This window comes from Asterias amurensis, chromosome 20, assembly GCF_032118995.1.
Source record: "Asterias amurensis chromosome 20, ASM3211899v1".
In the NCBI taxonomy this organism is placed as follows: Eukaryota; Metazoa; Echinodermata; class Asteroidea; order Forcipulatida; family Asteriidae; genus Asterias; species Asterias amurensis.
The window spans coordinates 3018345-3042180 of record NC_092667.1 but is presented as its reverse complement, the minus strand read 5'-3'; the positions used below and the strand labels follow the sequence as shown (position 1 = coordinate 3042180).

At 39.1% G+C, this 23836-nt stretch overlaps 1 protein-coding gene across 9 annotated transcripts in view; it reads right to left on the bottom strand.

Annotated features, from left to right (window-relative positions):
* The window catches only part of LOC139952738 (uncharacterized), a 275619-nt gene that overhangs the window by 29206 nt on the left and 222577 nt on the right, over positions 1–23836 (bottom strand). For 8 of the 9 annotated variants that reach the window (XM_071951938.1, XM_071951939.1, XM_071951942.1 and 5 more), the window contains 15 exons: positions 13193–13392; positions 11269–11601; positions 10564–10726; positions 9715–9881; positions 8790–9119; positions 8182–8332; positions 7310–7473; positions 6437–6652; positions 6176–6289; positions 5920–6033; positions 5185–5397; positions 4493–4654; positions 4231–4401; positions 3401–3727; positions 2250–2576 (listed from right to left, as the gene is read on the bottom strand). In XM_071951938.1, the coding sequence (XP_071808039.1) occupies positions 2250–2576; positions 3401–3727; positions 4231–4401; positions 4493–4654; positions 5185–5397; positions 5920–6033; positions 6176–6289; positions 6437–6652; positions 7310–7473; positions 8182–8332; positions 8790–9119; positions 9715–9881; positions 10564–10726; positions 11269–11601; positions 13193–13392 (3152 nt within the window). The remainder of the gene's footprint in view (positions 1–2249; positions 2577–3400; positions 3728–4230; positions 4402–4492; positions 4655–5184; positions 5398–5919; positions 6034–6175; positions 6290–6436; positions 6653–7309; positions 7474–8181; positions 8333–8789; positions 9120–9714; positions 9882–10563; positions 10727–11268; positions 11602–13192; positions 13393–23836) is intronic. The other variant, XM_071951944.1, reaches the window with a different exon arrangement.

Sequence of the window (23836 nt, the reverse complement as noted above, 5' to 3'; positions counted from 1 at the left end):
GTCCCAATATTGTCATTCTTTGCATGTCTTTTCATTCTGATCATGGAAATGTTTTTTTTTTCATAAATCATTTAACCAAAGGTATACATAACCGTTTAATAAACCCTGTTTAACATTATAATCAAGCTATAACTTAGTTTATTTAACTAGAAGGTTTATGGTTTATTATGCTATACCAGTTTTAATGTATTTAAACCAAGTTAAAAAATTATGAGTTCTATAGTAGAGATTACCAGTAAAATAGGTAACAAGTTTAAAGACTGATGGATTGATGAATATGTGGATTATTTAATTAGTCTAAATGTATTTAAGCCAAGTTAAAATGGTAATGCATATTAAATGGTTTAAAGACAAATGTGTATTTCATATGGACTTGAGATTTGTTAAACGGTCAAGTTGTAAACCACAATTTGTTAAACAGTTTACATATATTTAAACCAGGTTGAAGACATTCCATAGGTTACAGAAACGGTTTAAGGACTCATGGATCGAAGTACTAAACTGAGTTGAAGATGTAGTATTAAACCGAGTTGAAGATGTATCATTCCACGTCATGGTGTTTGTCAGTGATGGTTAGTAACCTAGAAGCATTAAGCATTTGAATCCTGGTTTATGAAGCAGTTTATGAAATGTTACAAGATCTTCTGAAGAACCGTGATTGCCTTTTTTCCAATGTTATTTGTTCAACAGAATTTCTATCACACAAGTATTAGTTAAAGAAACTCAAGTTGGCAAACATTAATAGGAACAGCAACAATTGCTACTTGAATGCAAACTTATTAAGATTAGTTGGAACTGTTAGATTGTATCCTTGAATGAAGACTAAGAAAGCCTTATTGAAACTGGTTAGTTCAAAGTCACACTTCACTCAATAGCGAAGACTGTACACAGCTGTGAATAAAGTGCTATTCACACGACAGCAATATAACTGGGGTCCCTTGCTTAATTTTAGCATGGTTGTGTTATGAAGCCATGTTTGACAGGCAAGAGAACTTGGACAGTAGAACAAATTGTTGTCCTTTCACACGAGGTACATTTTTGTAAAATTCTACAACCATGCTATAGCTTAGCACGGGACCCATGCTAAATTGCTCTCGTGTGAAAGGGGCTTATGACAATATATTACCCAGTATCAAAGTTGCACAAAAAACGGTCACAAGGAAAATAACCCATAACCATTATTTGCAAAACCAGTTGTGAGCACAGGGCTCAAATTCATAGAGCTGCTTATTTACAAAAAGCAGCTAAGCACAACCAAATAATGCTTACAGGGTTACCAGTCAAAATACCATGAAACAAGCACTATCTTTGACTGGTATCCTGCTCATTTGTGCTTAGCGCAGAACCGGTTGGCAACATTATCTGCTTAAGCAGCTCTATGAAATTTGCTCCAGATAATAATTTCTACAGTAAGGATAAGGAGCAAACAGCAGAAAAATCACCAGACACAGCAAACCATGTGAGCAGTAAATTCCCATTCCAGTATATAACCATCCACCACAATGAGGTTCAGCAAACCAATGTTTAGAAAACCAACAGTTTTAAGAAAGATTTTTTTAGCCAGTACAGAGAAGGGTCCAGATAAAGAATCAAGAGTTAGGGTCACTGAAAAGAACCAAGTGCTTAAGTAGCTCTATCTATAAAAATGGGTCTTGTTTAGAACTATCGGTGCAGTGCCACCAATTCACTGACCAATCCAGTTAGCTCCGACATCTCTTATTCCCATTTGTCATGCATAAATATTCAAAAAGGCATACATGAGCAAGGTTGAGATAAAAAAATTCACATCAGCAGTGGAAACAGAGGGTAGAAAAAGATTTTAAAAACGGTGTTTTGGGACTTAGAATTAGAAATTTGTATGGACACAGGTTTACAAACAGAGTTTGACCCTAGGTTGAAACCAGAGTTAGTACTTAGGAGGCAGCTTTAGCATCAAGATTTCAAAACAAGCTGAAACAACAGAGATTGAGAGAAACACCATAGAGGGGAAAGGTCATTCTTCAAGTAGGAGAAGCATTTGGAGGAAAGAAGGTAGAAGGTAGGAAAGAAGGTTGAAGGTAGGGTAGATTAACACTTCATTTCCAATAGAAGGGATTATTTCAGTCAGTTAAAAGAAATATCCATTGAGGAAAGTCAACCACAGGATTAAAGTTAGAAGCCTTCGGGCAAACACCAAGTCCAAAACCACCACCAAAAAATCACTGACAACCAAATTCCGACAGACGATATTCGAACATCATCTACTGTACCATATGTTCGCTAAGCTGTCTCTTCGTCACCTCCGGGTAGATGGATATCGGTTGTTGCTTCGCTAGACTCCGCTCCGTCCCAGTCAACCAACGAAGCAGGGACGCTTCCCCACACCCAAAGACCTCTTTACTGGCCAAGGCGTTGGACAACCGTCCTTGTGTATCAGCGCTCTTGTCTGCCAGCGCCTTGAAGCGACTGTTGAGGTTATCCAACCGTGATCGGACAACCTCACGCTCAAGGGGGACAGAGATTCGGCACAACTCTTCGCCATTTTGGTTGGCTTTATCCACACTGGGTGATTTGAGTTTCACCTCTCGGGCCAGAGCCTTTGAGTAAGCATGAGGAATTGAAGGAGATGGCATCGTAATAAATAAGTAAATAATATTACGCTGATATTTATAGAGCAACTTTTCCTGAGGTTGCAAAGTGCTAGGATGTGTCCAAAACAGATGGAAAAAAAATCATTTATATTTCAAACATCTCAAGATTGTTGGAAATAAGAAGTCTTTAACTATTTTAAACATATCTGGCTCTAGATACAGTTTCCCTTCATCTTTTTTTAACAAGCAAATGAGCAACTTCTTAAAAAAAAAAGGAGATGACATTTTAAGATTCAACAATTTCTTCATAGTCTAATCTTGGGCGATTACTTTACTCCAAGTTCAATGCTGATCATCTCCAATGATAGCATCATCTTATTAGCTAACAGACACACATTTATATCACAATTTCAAACATTCTTGCAATTTAACAGTGATGTATACCGTTGACTTCAACCTATCAAACGTACTAGTTATATGCTATTATCTGAGCAACCAGTGTCACTTGTTGAGATAACTTGCTTAGTGAGTTGTTTTAAATTTTTAAACACCAATAGTTGGATTGCACATGATGTCATTGACCACCATCTTTCATTATAAACAATGGAAAGGAGCATGCGTGTACACACTGCGCAAGACTCTCAGCCAATGATAGCCTTTCATGCGTGCACGTTTCATCAAAGTTGACGGCTAATCAAGAGGTCTATTACTGATGGTATTTGTTAATAAAAATTTACTCTCTAGTTACCCATTAGTTTTTTGATAAACCATTAATAATATACTGCTAAGAGTTCCACAAAATGGTTTCAGGACCCTAAAAATAGCCTTACCTGTTGCTGTTGGATCTGCTTCTGTATCTGTGCCTTCTCAGTGCTGACAGGTTCCTGCGACACCAAGCTCCTCTCCGTCTTGTCCAGCCACTCCACTAGCGGGTTGATCTGCTCATGGAACCCCTTGGCTGTCTTCTCCGTCTGCTCAAGCTTCTTCCTGCGGTCGCGCACCGAGTCGACAAGCGCCCTCCAGCGTCTCTCCAGGTCAGTCAGTTGCTGTTGGATGCGAGCACGGTCTTGGGTCTCGGACACTCGGGAGAGCTGCTCGCCCATCTCTTTGAGGGCCTCAACACTTGGCTCTCGATCGGTGATGAGACGGTCGAGAAGCTGTTGACAAAAAGAGAAAGAAACGTTTGAGTTTATCCTTTAGAATCAACGGATCCCTCAAATACTTTTTAGCAAAAGCCATCCATGGTTCTTAAGCTGTGTTCCCATGAGACTATTTTTTGTTCAAGTACCGCAACTTTTCTGTAGAATGACAAAATTAAATCCAATGGGGACGCTTGGTAAACTGCCCTCCTTGTCAACTCAACGCAATCGTAATATAAAACTAACAGGCCGAAAGAGGTTGCGAAAGACTTCCACGCAGCCCAGTAAATTAACAGGGCTCCTAAAAAATAAATGGGAACAGCTCTGAGCTGAAAAGCTACTGTGACCACGCTGTAAAACGCTATGTTAATGTCGCAGAATATACACCAGAATTACACCAATCACAGTAACTTTACGCGTTGCAGCAGAAGAAACAATCCAATGGGAACACGGCATTACTTCCTCCCTTTCCCTTAATCCCTTACCCCCAACCCCCTTAATCTCAAGTCCCCTTGTCTTACCAGTTGTTCAGCCAGCTGAGCCTTGACCACCTTGTAGTCTGAGGAAGCATCCTTCTGGTGTGAGACAAGCTCCTCTGTCTCTCCGATCCAGGACATCAAGCTGTTCAGAGCTTCCTGGAACTTGCCGCATCGGAGCAGGCCCTCGTTCAGCTTAGCCTCACGGTCCGAGTTCTGCAAAGAGATTGCAATAATTTGTTACTGTATAATGCAATACAAGAAACATGACCAAGATGGTGGAAGCGTGATAACCGTTTGAACTTACGGTGGTCTTGAGCTTATTCCAGCGGTCATTCATGGCCTCCAGATCCCCCTCAAGCTGGCTGGTGCTGACCCTTGGGGCTGCACTCTGGATCAGGTTCTGTCCGACGCGGTTTGCTTCACGGATCCTAGGAGCTAAGGTGTCCACATAGTTTCTGATGTAGGTCTGCCACAAAAAAAAGAGGGGAAAAAAAAAGTATTTGTCAAAAAACCAAGCAGAGACAACAAGATAAGACTAATTGTTTCATCAGGACTCATAATCTTGTCTGACCCATCTCACCCAATGTAGCATAAGTTTTTATTAAGTCGTTGGGGGATCGCCTTTTGCAATGGAGAATTAAAACACAACACTGTCCCAACTGCAATGAGTTTAAGTTGTTGTGCTTTTCTGAGTTGTCAGTTTTGAGGAGTACTCTTGTATATAAATTATGATGTATGATTATGATTTTTTGTAACCCTACCTTAAACATATTTTTATACTTGATATTCACTCTTTATTGTATCTGTTTAATCCATCTGTCTGTTTATTGTTCTAAGATGTTAGTGCTTTGTCTGTACTGTTTGAACTAAGGCCAGTTTTAGTTTACCCAGTGTGAGATAACAAAGTTCAGATCTTATCTTATCTTTACAGTAAGTGAATCTTGAGAAATGTTCCCGATTCCGAATCGAGAACAGAATCGTAGAAATTCAACGTACCTTGAACTCCTTCATCTGCTGTTTGACCATCTCCACATCAGCGCCAACCGGTCTCTGGCTTCTCTGCTGCGTCTCAGCTTTCTCCAGTCCCTCTTCTACATCTTGGATGATCTGTTGCAGAGTCTTCAGCTTGCCTTGTGTCTTCTCCAGGTCACCCTGTCTGATATTGGTTCGCTCACGGACGCGGCCCCATCGCTTGTTCAGGTTGTCCAGCTAAGAGATGTACAAAAGGAGCAAATGTTACAGACTGTTCTTCTGCTAAGATTAAAAGCCAAGAACTCAGGGGTGCATTTCACAAAGAGTTATTAAAGACTAGTCTTATCTCAAGATACACTGAGCAAGATTTCCCTGGGTTTGGCAACTTTTGAGCTCGGCTGTTTTTGTGAAATGAACATAGGACATGCTAGCCTGATCATCTGACGTCATACTGCGAGGCTCATGAATTATGGCAGAGTTCTGCTGTTAGCTTACGTTAATCCCCATCCATAATCACCTTTCACCTACATTCAAATCACATGGAGATACAAATACACGCTGCATGCTGCAAGCAGACGACCGAAAGTGCAGCTGCCAAACATCACCTCGGACCAATCAAAACACAGATATAGAAGGCGTACACCACTGCATATTTATCCAAATGAAATCATTGTATCCAATGAAATCACTGATCTGTGAAACCAATACCTATCTTTGTGGATAAAAACAGGGGACCAGTCTAAAGGCATGCATACAAACCTGGTCTCTGAAGCCATCGGGGTCGGTCATGTACCCACGGTCGATGATATCGCGGAAGTTCTTATCAGCACTCAGGAGCGCCTTCTTCAGGTCATCCAGGTCATCGTTGAATTTCTAGAAAAAAAAAAAAGAAAAAAAAAAAAAGCTTGAAGATGACACCTCAATTATTGCCGGAAATGGGAGGAACACAAGCCTAAAAAAAAAAGTAAAAAAAAAAAATAAAAAAATATTGGACAACGAAAACAATTTCTGGTACCTGTGTCTCCTCAATCTGTCCACTGACAGTTGGCGAGTCTCGAGCGACGGGTGAAACCTTCTCCAGCAACTCCTCCGAGTTTGTCATGCGAGATCCGATGTCAGTCAACAGCGTCTAGAAAATACAAAAAAAGGAGATGAATGATGGTTCATAATGACTTCAAGTTTATATATTTGGTTTGCGGTAACATCATGTGTGTATCTACTGTCCAGTCCTTATTCTTGAGGATAAGGACAGGAGAACAGTCTACTGTTTAACTACCTGGAAGGCTTTGACTTCTTGACTTCCAAGCTCCAGCTGGTTACGTCTGTCACCAACCATAGCCTTCAGTCTCTCATAACGTCTGTGAACTCCATCCACCTCATCAACGATCTGTCCAGTGTCGGCGTTAGAGGGCGCTGCAGACATAAGGTCACCACTGCGATCCTTGACGACCACGATTGTCTTCTCGATGTTGTCCATCTCGTCTTGGAGATTCTACGTTTGAAAATGTTGAAAATCAGAGGTTAGACCGCAGGACTTGCATTCACAAGGTTATAGGTTCAAATTCCTTCCAAGCTGATTTCACAATGACTAGAATAAGTATTGTCAACTACTAAATCTCAACTTCTTGATTTGTGCAATTCATAATCTTAGATATTGGAGATTCTAAGTTTGACAAGTTTGAAAATAAGTTAGAACATAGGACTGGCATTCAAAAGGTTGTAGGTACGAATCTTACCAAGCTAACCGCTGATTTCATAATGACTTGAATAAATATTGTCGTCTAGTTACTGTATCACAACTTCTTGATTTGAGCAATTCATAATCATAGACTGAAACCAATGTTTGATAGAGTTTGGTTGTTGCCGTTGAAAGCATCAACTGTTGTTTAGGATCTTATGATTTGTGGTAATTGGTTCTAGAGAGATGGCCCAAATAAACTGAACGATCCATCCCCATTATGGGATGGTAAGACGAGTAACGTCCCGGTTCGATCCTAGGCATCCCCTTGATGGTATATGGGTGGCAATGCAATCTGTTAGATAGGCAAGTGATATATCCCCTTGTGGAAGTTTGCTGACGTGAAAATCGTCGGGATAGAAGTAAAAAAAAAAAAATCTTTTGAAAAAATTGATAACTAAAGACACATACCTGGAGTTTGTCGAGGTTTCTGAGATCCTTGGATCCCATGATGTCATGAGAAGCGAGTTTCTCTTCTACGTTGGCCAAGGAGTTCTGTGAGTGGTTGATGTTGTCTTGGAAGCTATTCAGCCTCTCAGACAGGTCCTCAAGGACTTGCAGTTGGCCGTTCACATCTAAAGAATAAACAAAAATATAAGCATTTGTTCAATGAATTGAAACCAGCTTTTCTCTGAGCGGCCATGACTCACAAACGAGATTTCTTACATGGTGTCACCGCAAACCTTGCTCAATTAATTTTTTTTAAGTAGTTCCCGTTCGAGTTTGAAGCATGGTCAATTCATTGAAGTAAAACCAAAGTAGTCGGGCACCTATTCAGTTCAATGAAAATCATAATAGATAGATGTAATTGCACACAGGGAACATGGCGTAGACGGTGACAGCATAATGAATTTCTCGTAAAAAATGTTTGTTACCAAACCTCAATATTTTCAAAACACTTCCTCCAATCAGTCAGCATCAATTCCAAAATTAACGACAGTAACTGAGTTGTATATTTGGTTTGCGGTATACAGGGTATACACCATGTGCGTATTTACTTGCTTGGTAGATTATGTTCTTTTGAGAACGTGTCTTGCTACATGTTTTACTACTGGTGAGTAGATTTTTGGAACGTAGAAGAAACAAATGTTTGTTATGGAACACTTCCGTGGTAGATTATGCTCTTTTGAGAACTTGTCTTGCATAGAGTGGATTTTCAGAGTTGAGTTTTGGGAATTTGGGAGACTTCTCTACTACCAAGGAGCAGGGTAACTGAGTTACACTGTGCTAACCAAACAAAAGTTTTCATAGTGATAACAGAATATCAAAGAAGCCATTTTTACTTTTCTGGAGTTTCTCCCATCTGTTGTTGACCACTGACACTTGATCAGTGACATAGGGATGGTCTACATCTGTCTTATTGATCAGCTCTTTGGCCGTCTGGTTGACTGCGTTGTGGTGGTCACGGTGATTCTCAACATCGTCACGAAGTTGCTAGAGAGAAACAAGAGAAAACCAAATTGTAAAGGTTTGCATAGACGCACATCTACAACCTTGAGTACCCTCCTGCGTTTCAACTCTTTGGGCCATGGTTCAAATCCCACCACAGCGAATCATCATTAGGAATTCCAACTGAATTGAGACCTGCTGTTATATTTTGTTCATTGGTGGCTCGACTCGACCACGGACCTCTACGGTTCACTTGACATTATTTATAATCTCAATGCATATGCATGTCATAAGGGACCATTGCCTACAAGCTTTGCTTCTTAAATGGATCCCTCCGCAGTGTCAACATTGCTGTGCATCTATTTCTTCAAACCTATGTTGTGAAACGATTATTTTTCATTGTTGTAATAATTTCTTGTGACTGCTGTTTGATATTGTTTTTTATTGTCTTTTGATACTGTGGAAATAAAATGAACCTTGAACCTTGAACTGAGACACATACCTTGACCACTTCGTACTGTCTCTTGACAACGTTGGGTTTCATCGTCACCGGTCCCAGTGATGACAACCGGTCCTCAGCACTCCTCAACCATGGTTGGAATTGGTTCAGCTCGTCCGTGTACTGTTTAGCTGTTGTGTTTGCGTCTCGCAACCTATCCTGTCGCTGAGTGGATTTGTCGTTCACACCGGACCACTTCTTGGTTAGGGTGTCGCGTTTGCGTTGCAGAGCGGTCTTTTCGGGCCCCACGGGTGCTTCTTCGGTGAGGTTGTCCATCTTCTCCACCATGCGGTCGTAGGTGTAACCCTGCTTGATGATTTCCTTGGGGATGTCCTATTGGTTGTGACAGGACACATTCAAAATCGTAAGAAACGCTTACATGTTGGGCTCAGCAAAAATTAAATGGAATCAAGTTTTGCTCATTCACTTGTTTTTTTTTTTACAAAGGGCCACCATGGAAAGCAGTGCTGGGCACTGATCAGAGTTTACCCTCATTAAAGATGTGTATAAATAAATAAATAAAGGAAAATTGTATGCTCCCTTTAAATTTGGGGTTTGTTTGCAAATGGATGATTTAATTTATGATCTGAATTTTTTTAATATATTTATAAAATATGGTGTAATAAATGAAGGTATCTGGAAATAAATTTGAAATACGGCTCCATTAAACATAAAATGAATACTCCGACAGTAGTATTTATTACATAAAGTATTTTTTTACCACAGTATAAACATATGTTTATTGGCAATAAAAATATCTAGTCCGAATCAATAAATTAACTCAATTAAAAAGAATTTGACTCAATTGATATGAATGTCAAATGGTTTTTTCCATGTCCATAAACCCAGAGTGATTTCAAAACTTACTCGGTTAGTTTCCCTTGTGGTTTATTACTTTAAACTGAACATATGATAATGCTGCACTTACCTCATGCTCAACCAGTTGTCTTCTGAGTACGTCAGGTTTAGCTGAGATTGGTTTGGACGAGGTTAACTCTCGTTCTTTGGTGTCTAGCCACTGTAGCATGTTAGTATTGGAGTCCTCAAAGTCCTTAGACTGCAAGAGAGCTGCCTGTAGCTTCCCTTGTCTCTCATCTAAAAAAAAATAATAATTTAATAGATGTTGAATTTGCTTTGGGATTAAGAATATTCATTTTGGCTTTAAAGACCTGGGGCCAATTTCATAGAGCTGCGTAAGCAAAAAACTTGCTTAATCACGAAAATAGCTTGCTTGTTTTACACATGTTACTGGCCAAAATGTCATGCCATATACATTGCTTGTGACTGGTATTTAGCTGTTGTTTACTTAGCACAACAATTGAGTGGAGTCTTGGCCAGTAATCTGATTTTACTAAGCAAGGAATTTTTTTGCTTAAGCAAAATTTTGAACTTAAGCAGCTCTATGAAATTGGGCCCTGCTTGAACGTTGAGCCAGCTCTAGCAATGTAAAGGTCATGGGTATAAATCAAATGCGAGTGATTTGCCTGTGGATTATTTTTCACAGAACTTGGGGAAAGTACCGATGATTCGATGTTTCACACACATCGGTGTATGAGTAAAAACTATATTTTATTGCATTTTGTATTTCTCTACCACATGTACTGTATTCTAGATTTCTTCCTGGCTTAGGCTAAGATTTGAATTTTGGTTACTCTACATGTGTTTGTTATTGCTTGTATTTAGCACCATGAGTACTTTTATGGATTTGTGGGATTTATAAGTTTTCATTGTTCTTATTAACACATCGAGCGCTTTATAAAACTTAGTAATTTTATACCTAGTTTTCTGCTGAGCTCTTGGTATGGAGTCTTGACACTCTCTAGTTTGAGGGTGACTTCAGCCTTGGCAGTCGTCTCCGGGTTGAGGGTAGTGAGTGTTCTGTGGGTGTCTGTCATGGTTTCCACTGCAGGCTTCTTCCTCTCAATCTCTCTCTGTAACGTCTACGATTGGACATCAAAGCAAGAAACAGAAAAAATTTAGACTCATCAAGAGGTGAAAGAGACACGAGGAGAACTTGGGCCTGCTTCAAAGAAATTCTAAGCATAAAGTCCGGTTTATACTTCCTGCAAAAGTAAAGCGTATTTTGATGTCACAGCCCTGTTTTCGCTGTGAATGTTTCGCTGGCGTTGAGCACAGCTCAAAATTCGCATTCGCGTTCACATTCGCTTTCGTAGGAAGTAGGAACAAGGCTCGAGTTTGTTAATCATTGATCAGTATTGGAAACAAGTTCCAAATTATTTTGGGGCTGAACAAAGACAAATTTACTAAAACAGAGTTTGAACCTGCAGCCCTTGGGAAAAATGCAGGCGCTCTACAAACTGAGCTATCTAACCCTATGATGGTGGTCTCCCTATATTTATCAATTTATTTGTTTGGGGGTGCTAGTCAGAAGCCTTTGGGAATTACTAACAACAAACAAAACAATTAATAATAATAAAATGAATATAAATAATAAATAAATAAATAAATATCAATTAAATACCTTTGTCTCCTCCATCTGTTGTCTGACTACATCAGGGTTGCCGCTGATGGGTGTCAGCGTTGAGATCTTATTCCCGAACTCAATCAGCCAATCCGAGTTGTCCGCCAGAATCTCATGGAACTTCTCGCTCTCCCTTGAGACGTCGTCGATCTGCCCCTCTCGTCCGTCCAGTCTCTTCTTGACCTCATCCCAGAGGCGTTGAATCTCGACCAGTTGGTGCTGGATCGGGGAGTTGGTACGGGTGCGGGAGTCTTGCTTCTCCAGGATAGACTTGCCCGCCTCTTTGATGTTGTCCATCTGACCTTCGTGGGCATTGAATTCATCTTGGAGGACCTAAGAAAGTACCGATACAAAGTAAGTTGTGGTCAATTTCAAGCCATGGCCTCTGTGCCCTGGTCTTGGCCTTGGTGCCCCTTCAAAAGTTTCTCATAGACTTTAAGATTTTCCGTGGAAGTGCCCTTTTACAAAATGAAAATGGCCTACAGGAAAGTTCTTCTACCTTCAGTGATTGGGGGAATTCCAACTTCGATCCTAATTTGTTTGCGAATAAAAAAACATTGTTAAGCCAGACTAATCTCTGACCTCTCTGAACCTTGACCTTTCAACACAGTAATGCAGACACTCTAAACAAAATAAACACATCTCACAAATACACACAAATAATATTTGATCATTTTCCCTCTTTTTGTAAAATAGGTTGTCTGCCAAACAGATGACTTATGACAAGATGTTAAAAAACACATACAAATTATTAATAGACAAACACAAAAAGTGCAACCAACTTCAATATGTTTATTATATGTCAGCGAAAACGAAACATTAGTCCTTGATATCATTATGTATTTTTTTCCCCCCACATCAAAAAAGGCTCAAGTGGCCAGACACAAAGCTAATGTGTCTTACTAGCTAACCATTTCCAAAGGTTACAGATTATTAAGTACTTATTAGCGAATGACACATCTGCCGGCTAGCAGATGTTCATAATCAACGCATACCAACAGCTCCAGGCTATGTTTTTTATCAGGCATCCCAGATAAATTATCTCGATAAGAAACAGTTCAAAGTTAAAGTGTCTCTGATGGTGGTGATAATAACCATGATCAAGGGTTAGGATTCTGGTTTAAAGGAATCCTGTATGAACTATTATTAATCTGGTCACGTCATTTTTTGGTAATATTCTGCAAATTGTGCTAATGTTTATGACTATGACTTTTATGACTTGCATTCACATCCAGAATGGCTTTTTCATTGCTTCATGGCTATTTACCACCCTGTGCTAAGCACAACAAAATTATGCTTAAATCAGAATAAGGTTACCAGCCAAACTACCATGTCACATGTACCATTTGTGATTGGTACCCTGCTCATTTCTGCTTAGCAGAGAGTTGTTAAGCAATATTTTCTGCTCTATGAAATTGGGCCCTGGTAAATGAGTACCAGTTCATTTTACATCATCAAAGTCAGTTCAAGTTATTTTGTTCATTATTTTCTTGGCATTTATGAAGCTCGTTCAGAAAGGAATATTCACAAATTCCAATTAAATGGATTCTCATAAATACCTATAATACATTAATACCACAATAAAATGCATACTTCACAAAGTACCAGCAGAAATTGCAAATCTATCATAGATGACGCAAGTCATGCTCGTATTAGACAAACTTGGTCCAAAATATATTGAGGGGATCGGACTTGGTGCCCCTTCAAAAGTTTCCCATAGACTTGAAGTAAATCCGTTGTTTATGCTAAAAGAAATTTTGTACAAATTGTTTTACTCCATTTCTCAAACACTACATCACCTCAGCAAGTAATTTTAACGGAATCCTTCTACCATAGTTATCTTTAAACCATGTAAATCTATCAACGTTTCTGTTATGTGTCCTTACTAAAAGGAACCCAAACTCTTTAGGAATACAATTCTTACCTCTACTTGTTGTTTCTGGTTTCTGAGGATCCCGGGCTCGATGCCGATGGGTCCCAAGACGGCAGTCATCTTGTCCTTCTCGCCCAGCCATGTCTTCAGACGTGTGTGCGCTTGCTCAAAGTCCGCTAGGCTGTTAATAGCCCCCTCGAGCTCCTTGGTGCGTAACTTGGCTTTGTCTTGGAGTCGAATCCATCGTTCCTCTGCAAACATATAAAGTATAAATTTATTACTAAAAATAAATATAAAAAAAAACAAATCCCATATAAAAATGTATTCAAAGGTGTTGACATAACAACTCCATTCTGCACTGGTTTGATACAGCACCAGGGCCCAATTGCACAACTCTGCTTACCGCTACATTCTGCGCTTACAATCACCATTTTGCTTAGGGGTAAGCAGTGCTATGACATTGGGTCCATTTGGGAACATCTTTAGAGAATAAGAAAAGTTATGACAGTATGAGGAGACACAATTACTCTTACAAGATATTTTCAAGGTAAATCTCTACAAAAGATAAATCCAACATACACAGTTTCAAATCCTATTCAATACTGACATAGAATGACATGCAGTTATATAGTCAGTTCAGCACAACTTCAAGTCAGTCTGCAGACAAGCTGCAAGTACACACTGCCAAATAAGACTCAACTAATGTTAGCTACGTACGTTATATACATTAAGTGCTATTAGAATCGTATAAATTTAATTGGAGGGGTCATACATGCAAGGAAAATCAGCGTGATTGATTTAGTAATGATGTGTAGTTGTAGAAATCTCAAGCTAGAAATGACTCAAGCTATAAAAACTATATAAATCTTAGTGAAAATTGATGATGACACCATCTGAGTTGTACCTTCCGTTGTTGCTATGTATGGAGGAGGAAAGAGCTTAGCATCAAGGGAAACAAGACGAGGGTGAGGGTTGCTTGCATCACCAGGAGGAAAGAGGCACAAGATGATGATGATGAGAATTAATGGAGCAACATAAAGGAGCAGCCAGTCCAACATGATGGTCCGGATAAATAAACAAGGGAGGAAGATTTCAACAACTACGCAGCAGCGGCTCTCGAACCTCAAAACAATAGCGGTTTAGCTAACGCATGTCTGGTGCCTAGAATCCATCCACTAATGTCTGGTCACGGCCTCACTCTAACACATGTGTTTGTTTAGGGTGAGGAATGCTGGATGTCAGACTATAAAGCTGTCATAGTTTTTCGTGAGAGGAAGCAGGGGAAGATGGATTGAGGAGAAATTTCAGGAATGAGGGGAATTCTATCTTCAGGGCCAATGATTCAAACAGTTTAAGATTGGGAGGTGATGTTCAAGATGAGGTCGTCGCACAAGTGGAGCGTCACTTTTTTTATGAGACGAGTCTAAGAGTGGATGTTGTCAAGTTTTACAGCTTGAATGAATTTTAGACAGCCATCAGGGACTTAGGCTGAGACATTTGTGTCGTGAAGGTATGTTGAAACTCACACACTTGAGTACTTTTTAGTGCACTAATGAAATGTAGGCTTTGAACAAAAAAGAGACAGATGTTGTAGACTTCACCGAGTGAAACAATTCTTGCTGGGGTCAAAATGTCGAGCCACTTACTTTTTAATAGATGTTAAATTTGCATCGGGGATAAAGAATATTCATTTTTGGTTTTACCCATACCCAGACTCTTGGTTTTACCGATGTGTGTTAGCACTGTATACTCGGTACTTTCCCGAGCTCTGTGAGCGAAAAGAATCACAGGCATATTACTCGGGTGGGATTGGAACCCATGACCTTTGTAATTCTAGAGCAGTGTCATACAAACTAGACACTTTACAATTTGTTGCATTTAAACCGTAAGTACTTTTGGTTAACAGCAGTTTGTAAAAGCTAATTTTGTTGTTGTTGAAATATATATATATGTTGTTTGTAAGAATCTGATGTTAAAATGGAGTAAGTTATATTTATAGTTAGGTATAAAAGAAGGTTTCATTTTAGTTGTACAAAGTTAAATTCTGACAGTGGGTTGTTTGTGTTCCCCGGCTATGATCCTGAACTTTAAACAGTTGGCTAAAATAAAAGCCTGTAAAAACAAAAACTTGCTTAGCACAGAAAAGTACTGTTACAGAAACAGGTTACCAGAAAAATAACATTGAGTTTACATTGTTGTGCCCTATTCAATTTTTGCTTAGCAAAGAAATTTGTTCAGCAGAAATCGGGCCCTGTTCGATACAAAGGCTGGTGTGCCTTGCCAGTTCCAGTGGCTGAAACACAAGTAGCCCCAAGTGAACTAACACCAAGGCTGGGCTAATTACTCGGCTAACATAACCAAACAACAACAATGATCTGCAGTAACAAGATATCTCTGATCGAGGTGTTTCCTCGAAGTCGACTCCCTCCAACTCTACAGGAGCACGGATCCTCCACATGGATCATTGATGGGAGGTAAGATTGAAACTTGTAAGAGAATCTATTGCTAGCTGTGGGTCGTTGCTTCCTCTAGGGGATAAGGTGTCCATGTTGACTGATTAAGGACAACATGAAACACCTAAATAGAATGAGTAATAATAGTTCTGGTGTTGATGTTACAAACAGATGTTAAGCACAACAAAATTATGCTACAAGAATAAGGTTACCAGCAAAACTAACATATTACATGCCATTTGTCACTGGTATCCAGCTCATTTATGAGTCCAATCCTCGAGGTTCAATTGATCCTAATTGATGGAAACATCATTGACTTGCTATGTACATGTATCTTATAAACAGTGGATGACTCTGTACTCCGTACAGTCATTGGCTATTCATTACAAATTACACCAGTAGTTTAATTCTTTGCATTCAGTGTTTTTTATTTTTATTTTCATCGTCCAGTAGCTTACAGCAAGGTATTGGTAGGTATACAACACAGAGCTGTTCCTGGACTTTTTAGTAGCCTTGTCAAGTTACAGTGGCTGCACAGAAGTCTTCCGTGACCTCCTTTGGCCTCCTAGTTTTACACACGGTCACGGTAAGTTGTGCTTAATGGTCAGTTTACCATTGGGTTTACCGTTGTCATTCTACAGAAAAGTTGCTGCACTTTAACCAAAACAATTCCAATGGGAACACGACTTTGGTTTATTTTAGGGTTGCGGGTGGGGGGTGGGGGGGGGGGGATGGGTGATGACTACCCAACAGTAGCATCTTAAGGCATCAATCAATACAGGAAATCCCATCTCTATTAAGGTGCTATCCATAACCTTAACCAGTCATCTATGCCTGAGCCTACAGTTATCAAAGTGACGAAGCTGTCTGCCTAACTAAACCACCTTGAGTACATCAGTAAATAGACTGGAGGGATTATTAAAAATACCACAAAGATGAATAACTGGGTATTTATAGAAGCTTTCCACACTGTGTAAAAAAACAGATGGATTTGTGGCCGGACTAAATACAGCTTATGAAGCAAAGAGATGTTTGGAAGGGGTCTCAAGTAGGGGAAATGGCATGGTGTCGTGGCTGGTATGAACCTTTGATTTCTTGCTAAGCAAAATGTTTACAATGCAAATATAATCAAAGGATAATAAAAATTACTGGTGGCAAATAAAATATTCCTAGGTTGGTTTATCTCTTCCCCAAACAACTCAACAAAATACCTTGCTACTTTGTAAACTGAACACAGTCAAATTCCAAGGGGATGAAATTTTAAACCGAAAATACAAAGCGTTAGGGTTGTGAGTAGTCTTGCCGACGTTTGTGTACAGTATGTGCATATTTTGTGTTTGTACATGTGCATGTTTGAATATCAATACATCCATATATTCTCCTATTGAATTTCTTTTATAAACTAGACAACTGGGGTCAATTTCACAAAGGTAGTCCTAACTTAGGACTAGTCCTAAGCAATGCTAAGAGATAGGACTGGTCCTAAGTTAGGACCAGTAACTCATCCTAACTTAGGACTGGTCCTATCTCTTAGCATTGCCTAGGAATAGTCCTAAGTTAGGACTACCTTTGTGAAATCCACCCAAGGACTTACTATTTTTGTGAATACTCTCCCAATAAAGTTCCTGCTTCTTTTTGTCATTGTACAAGTTTTTCTGGTTATTTTCTAGCGTTGATTGAATGAATATTGCTGTCATAAATTTAATAAAGATGAAAGCATTTCAAGTGGAAAGAGTTCTTTGGGTGAATGGTTCTTGAACTTGTTCTTATCTCGATCTGAGCCATCTGTAAACCATTACACTCCAATAGCAGAATCAGTCTAGCATTGGAACTGTTTTGGACCATTGCAACATTCTGCATTTAAAAGCACTGGACACAATTGGTAATTACTTGGTAACGACCCAATGGAGAGCTCATGATAGTATTAAAACATTGTGAGAAACGGCTTTGTCTGTAAAAACATTTTGTGAAGCCTTTTATTCGGCATCTGAAAGCACATAAATTTGTGCAACAAGGGTGTCTTTTCTTTCATTGTTCTCTTGCAACTTCGAAGACCAATTGAGTCAAAATTTTCACAGATTTGTTATTTTATGTTTAATTTTATGTTGGGATACACCAAGTCAGAATACCTGTCTTTGAGCAACCTCCATATGAGCAGACCCTGATAGCATTGTGCCATACACATCCACTCAGAATTGTGTTTGGGTGTTCACCGTCTCTAACATAGCTACGCAAAAGCTTGCCCGAATCATGTAACATAGCAACCGACTCTATAGTCTGATGAAAATCAAATTTAAGTGGTAACTTGTGATCAAGCACGTCACTTTTTTACCAGACAATATTAAAATCTAACACGCAAAGGGCTTACTACCAAACTGTCCATGCCTTTAAAGGCAGTGGACACTATTGGTAATTGTCAAAGACTAGCCTTCACAGTTGGTGTATCTCAACATATGCATAAAATAACAAACCTGTGAAAATTTGAGCTCAATCGGTCATCAAACTTGCGAGATAATAATGAAAGAAAAAAAACACCCTTGTCACACAAAGTTGTGTGCGTTTAGATGGTTGATTTCGAGACCTCAAGTTCTAAATCTGAGGTCTCGAAATCAAATTCATGGAAAATTACTTCTTTCTCGAAAACTATGGCACTTCAGAGGGAGCCGTTTCTGACAATGTTTTATACCATCAACCTCTCCCCATTACTCGTCACCAAGAAAGGTTTTATGCTAATAATTATTTTGAGTAGTTACCAATAGTGTCCACTGCCTTTAACCACCGTTGTCTAGACAGCCATTTTGTTTTGCAAAATGCCAGCTTCACTAACCACCAGATCACAATAGAGTCATCAGTCTGCGAGTCACTATGACCATAGCCTTGGGGCTAGTTCATAATCAGTCATGCTGGTACTAATTATCCTTAGTGACCAGTGAAGTTTATCATCACTGTTTAAATTTATACAGGCAATTCATTTTTGCTTTACCTTTTATTTGAAATGCAAGGCCAAGCAGACAACGGATAGTCCATAAAAAATGAAACAGCTATTCTTATATTCAAATCATAATAAACAACACCAGCATTGTAATATTTCATTTCTCAAATCATTTTCCCTGTGAATTTTGAGCTTTCAAAACTGTCAATATTTTATCCAGTACAACCACATGACCTAAATAAAAAAAACAAAGTCCTGTTAACTAACGCCAAAAGAAACACTACCTTCAACAATTTTGGGGCTTCTACGAAAAACCCATCATATAAACTGAAATATTAACACTATTTCTGGTCTCATCACACACACACACACTATTAATTGGTCATAAAAACTGTCAATATTTCACCCAGTACAACCAAATGACCTAAAAAAAAATAAAAAAAAGTCCTGTTAACTAACGCTAAAAGAAACACTACCTTCAACAATTTTGGGGCTTCTACGAAAAACCCAACATATAAACTGAAATATTAACACTATTTCTGGTCCCATCACACACACTATTAATTGGTCATAAAAACTGTCAATACTTCACCCATTACAACCAAATAACCTAAATAAAACCTAAAGCCTGGTGAACTATCCCCACGAGAAACACTATCTCACAAATCTAGGATTAAGATTGTTTACTCTAACCTTTTGTGAGGTCATCAGGTTAGGGTCAGGGTTTATAGACCACCTGATATGAGTCATGTGACACTAGATGATGGCACGCCCAATATGTCGGCCATGTTTGCTCGATGAGTCTATTTTAGATTGCTTTACGCTTCATGACAAATTCAAGGTGATGGCATTTCCAATAGTATGTGTCATGTTGAATGCGGTTGAATGCTATTAAAGCTAGCTTCGAAATTTACATTGAACGTATTTCAAGTTGGTATTTCAAGTATTTCAATAATTTGACAAATTGATGGCTTTGTGTTTTTTATTTTTTTTATTTTGTATGTTGGCATTTTTAGTTATTAATTTCATAAAATTTTGTATTAATTATAATTTTGTATGCGTCACAGTGACGCAGGTGTCACACACAAAACAACTTGACATGGATATTTGGAAAATGAGAGACGTGAACAAATAAATTTATTAAACAGGAATCTGATATTGTCATATGATTCACAAAGACCAAAAGGTATCTATTACGTTTCTATGGTAGCCAAAGAAAGCCTGAGAGTCTGGCCAATCAACACCCTTTAATTGGCCGGCTTTGCATAGATAATTGAAATAAAGAAAGAATCTGGCGATTGATGGAAAACACAATTAATCTTTAATGTCAGAGACAGCAGAGACTGGTGAGTTGTGTTTTGATGAGACTTCCAGGACTGGAATTTAAGCTTTCAAAGGGCAAGGCCTTTTACATTTTGAAAAGGGCACTCCCATTGGAAAATCTCTGCAAAGTCTGTGAAAACTTTTTGAAAGGGCAGCAAGGCCAAGATCAGGGACAATGAAGGCCATGGTAGCTCGGTAGTGTGAAAAGGGTTTTCTAGTTTTCAGTAATTATTTCAGTGAACATCTTGTTCAAAATTTTGTTATTAAAGAAAAAATGCCATATTATAGTTACAGAAAGTAAGGATAAGATGTGACATTTTCTACAAGATTTGCGCTTGCGTTTGATGACGAATAGAGCCCAAATTACATCCAACATACATCCAGAACCTGCTACATCTTCATGCTCCACCCAGGCACCTCAAATCATCGTCCACCAAACTTCTAAACATTCCACGCACACGCCATTCATGGGGAGCCCGCTCCTTCTCACACTCTGGCCCATCACTATGGAACGAACTCCCCCCAAACTCCAACAACTCACTACATATTCCAGCTTCAAAACCCATTTGAAAACTTATTTGTGTGCTTAACTATATTCTTTGCAATCTGGCTTCGGCATCTCTCCTGCGCCAGGAGTGTCTTTTAAACAGACATGGCGCATTATAAATTGCCACTATTATTATTATTATTATTATTAAATTATCTTCATTACGTTTCCCTACCACGAGTTCAACTGAACAAGTGCAGCTCTCGAAATAACCCATGCCACCCACAGCACTTGCAGTGGTGCCCTGTGCTTTTGCTGATACAAATTTACTTTACCTCATAAAAGTGCCCCTAACTAGAGAGAACTTACTGTGCTCCCTGAGGCCTGCAAGTGATGACAGTGCAAGTCATTGGTTCAAGGAACTAAGAACTTTATGGGTGGTTTTACAAGCTCATCAAAACCTGTTTGGAGGATCGGTTTCCAAACAGGGTAGTTTGAACAGGAACTGAACCAACATTTACCGAGGTGGTTCAACAACCGTTTCCTGTATACACACCTTCTACTCAATACAACTGCTGATGTTTGTTCTGAACAAATTTTAAGAGGATAATATGAACTGAAAGAATGTCAATCTGTCATAAACTTTAAAGGCATTGGACACCTTTGGTAATTACTCAAAATAATTATTAGCATAAAACCTTACTTGTGGTACCGAGTAATGGGGAGAGGTTGATAGTATAAAACATTGTGAGAAACGGCTCCCTCTGAAGTAACTTAGTTTTCGAGAAATAAGTAACTTTCCACGAATTTGATTTCGAGACCTCAGATTTAGAATTTGAGGTATGAAATCAAGCACCGGAAAGCACACAACTTCTTGTGACAAGGATGTTTTTTCTTTCATTATTATCTTGCGACTTCGACAACCAATTGAGCTCAAATTTTCACAGGTTTGTTATTTTATGCATATCTTGAGATACACCAAGTGAGAACACTGGTCTTTGACAATTACCAATAGTGTCCAGTAACTTTAACACGGTCCTGAAACTTTTCAAGAGAATGATTTCGTTATGTGAACTAAATGAATGCCAATCATAAACTTTAAGAGAACGAGTGCTAAAAGGTGTTTTGTTTTTCACGACAAATAGGACAACTCAAATTTACTTACTCAAATTCAAAACCCGATCCATCACAGAATCAACACTTCACCTGATCTTGACAAAAGTCAGAGGTACACAAACATTTGACTTCAAGCACCAAATGACTTGGTATTTCAATTCGCATGTACAATAGTCAGACAGTACATGGAGTTAACAACATGGCAACATTTATCAAAAACAAAAAGCCACAAAAAATGGCTGATGATATTGAGTGAGATTAGCTTGCCTCAGTGGTTTCTTGCACCGCTGTGGAACCTGGTTCGAATCCCACATCAAACTAAACCCTTTCATGAGTATTGGGTTTCCAGTCCCTGCCTGATTAGGTTGGTTTTCCCCATCAGGGTTTTCCTCCTATATCTAAAACAATAACATTACTTCTCATTTCCTACTCATCCTGTTATTGTGCTGTTGGGTGTGTCATAACACAACTTAAAAAAAACACAGTCTCAAAACTAAACCAAATACAAGTTTTGTGGGAGTTATGGCTGTGAAAAGAACCGGTTTGGTCTCAACATTTCAAACACTCTACCTGGCCTGTATGTTTTGTTTTTGAAAGGGCAAGGGCACCAAGGCATTTTCTCCTTGATAAAGGGCACCAAGGCATGTGGGAATGGAGGCAATCACCTTTCGTTGCCTCCATGAAGTATCAGACATATTGGGTGGCACTAGGTTGTCTCAAGGTTTCCTCACACTTACAGGTGGACGGGTTTCAAGTCCCTACCTGATTACAAGGGTTATCCCCATTGGGGTTTTCCTCCTATATCTAAAACTGAACATTCCTTCTCGTTTCCTAATCATCCTGTTTATTGTGCTGTTGGGTGTGTATAATATAAATAAACTAGACATTTTGTTGGTGTTTGTGAACAAACACAAAGCTGTTCCGTGTTCACACTGCTCTCAAAACTATTAGCCTACTTACTTTAAACCTATGACACATACAATGTACGCAGGTTGGCCGGAGGCAAGACTGCACCTATATGTAGGAGTGACCTGGGCTACATTAGGCCTATCATCATGTGCCATGGGCGATGCTTTGGCGTCGCCTGAACTGCTAAATATTTTCTTATAAATACATGTAAAGTGTTACCCAAAACCAAACCCAAGTTTTTAAGCGACATCTCTATTTACTTATTCATATTGGACTACTGTAGATGAATGTAAAAAATACCATGCATTTACACAGGTAGTAATTCCAACTAATACGCCAATAGTCTCTCATACAATTAGCTTAACATGCCTTAAGCTATACATGTATAACAAATACTGTTTCACGACATGTCTGGACAAACTATGAATACAAGCTACCCATAATAGGATTCGCTGTTATTTAGCTCTAAGCCATTCAGCCTTCAGCTTTCTATCACAAAATGTTGCGTGTAAATTAAAGTAGAGAATGACATATTTTTCCCGTTTTGTTTGAGAAAAGAATAGATTTGAAACCACATTCCTTTTACTTCCCTATTACTTGAATACTAGGCAACCACAGGGGCCCTAAGCGAAATACAAAACAGCAACATGAAACAAAATTATTACAGATTGTATTTTGTTGGTAGATCTAAAGTAGCATGACAATCGTTGCGGAACCTGCTCCTAAAAATATAGGATTCGAACTGCCTCTCGCTACCAGGCAGTCTCGGTGGTCTAGTTAGTAAGACACTGCTCTAAAATTGCAAGGGTCGTGGGTTTGAATCCCACCCTAGTAATAGTGGACAGTGGGAAGTTGACAGGGATCGGTTGTATATAATGTTAGGAATGGGTGGCCCAAGCATTTTGGCCCAAGCATTTTGGCCGGGATTGTAGCCTCGATATTGGCATTGGCAATCTCCCTTTGTTCAGGATATGATAAGTGCATTAAAAATTAAGTACAAACGAAACACATTTACACAGTCAAAGTCTCTGTGTGATTCAAAGCTAGCACAACAGAAGCATTCAAGGCCTGTATGCTTTGTTTTGAAAAGGCAAACACCAAGGCATTTTCTCCTTGGTAAAGGACACCCTATGAGGAAGTTGTACGTTTCTACTGGACCATTTCAAGGGCACCAAGGCAATGACCAGGGGGCATGGAGGCAATTGCTTTTGTTGTCTCTGTAAAGTATCAGGCTTATATTCAATACCCTCACTAAAAAAAAACTAGACGCATAAAATATTAAACAGCAGTGTACACTTTAACAATTAAATCCGGTCTATTCATTCGAAATCAATACTTCACAAACACGTCTGGACAATTCTGCCTGACAAATCTGCCCGACGTGTGTACATACTGCCTCTGAAGGCTTAAGTGTTTTTTTAATCAATGCAAATTTATTCACACTAATTGTGATGAATATAGCCGAGCTACTGTTT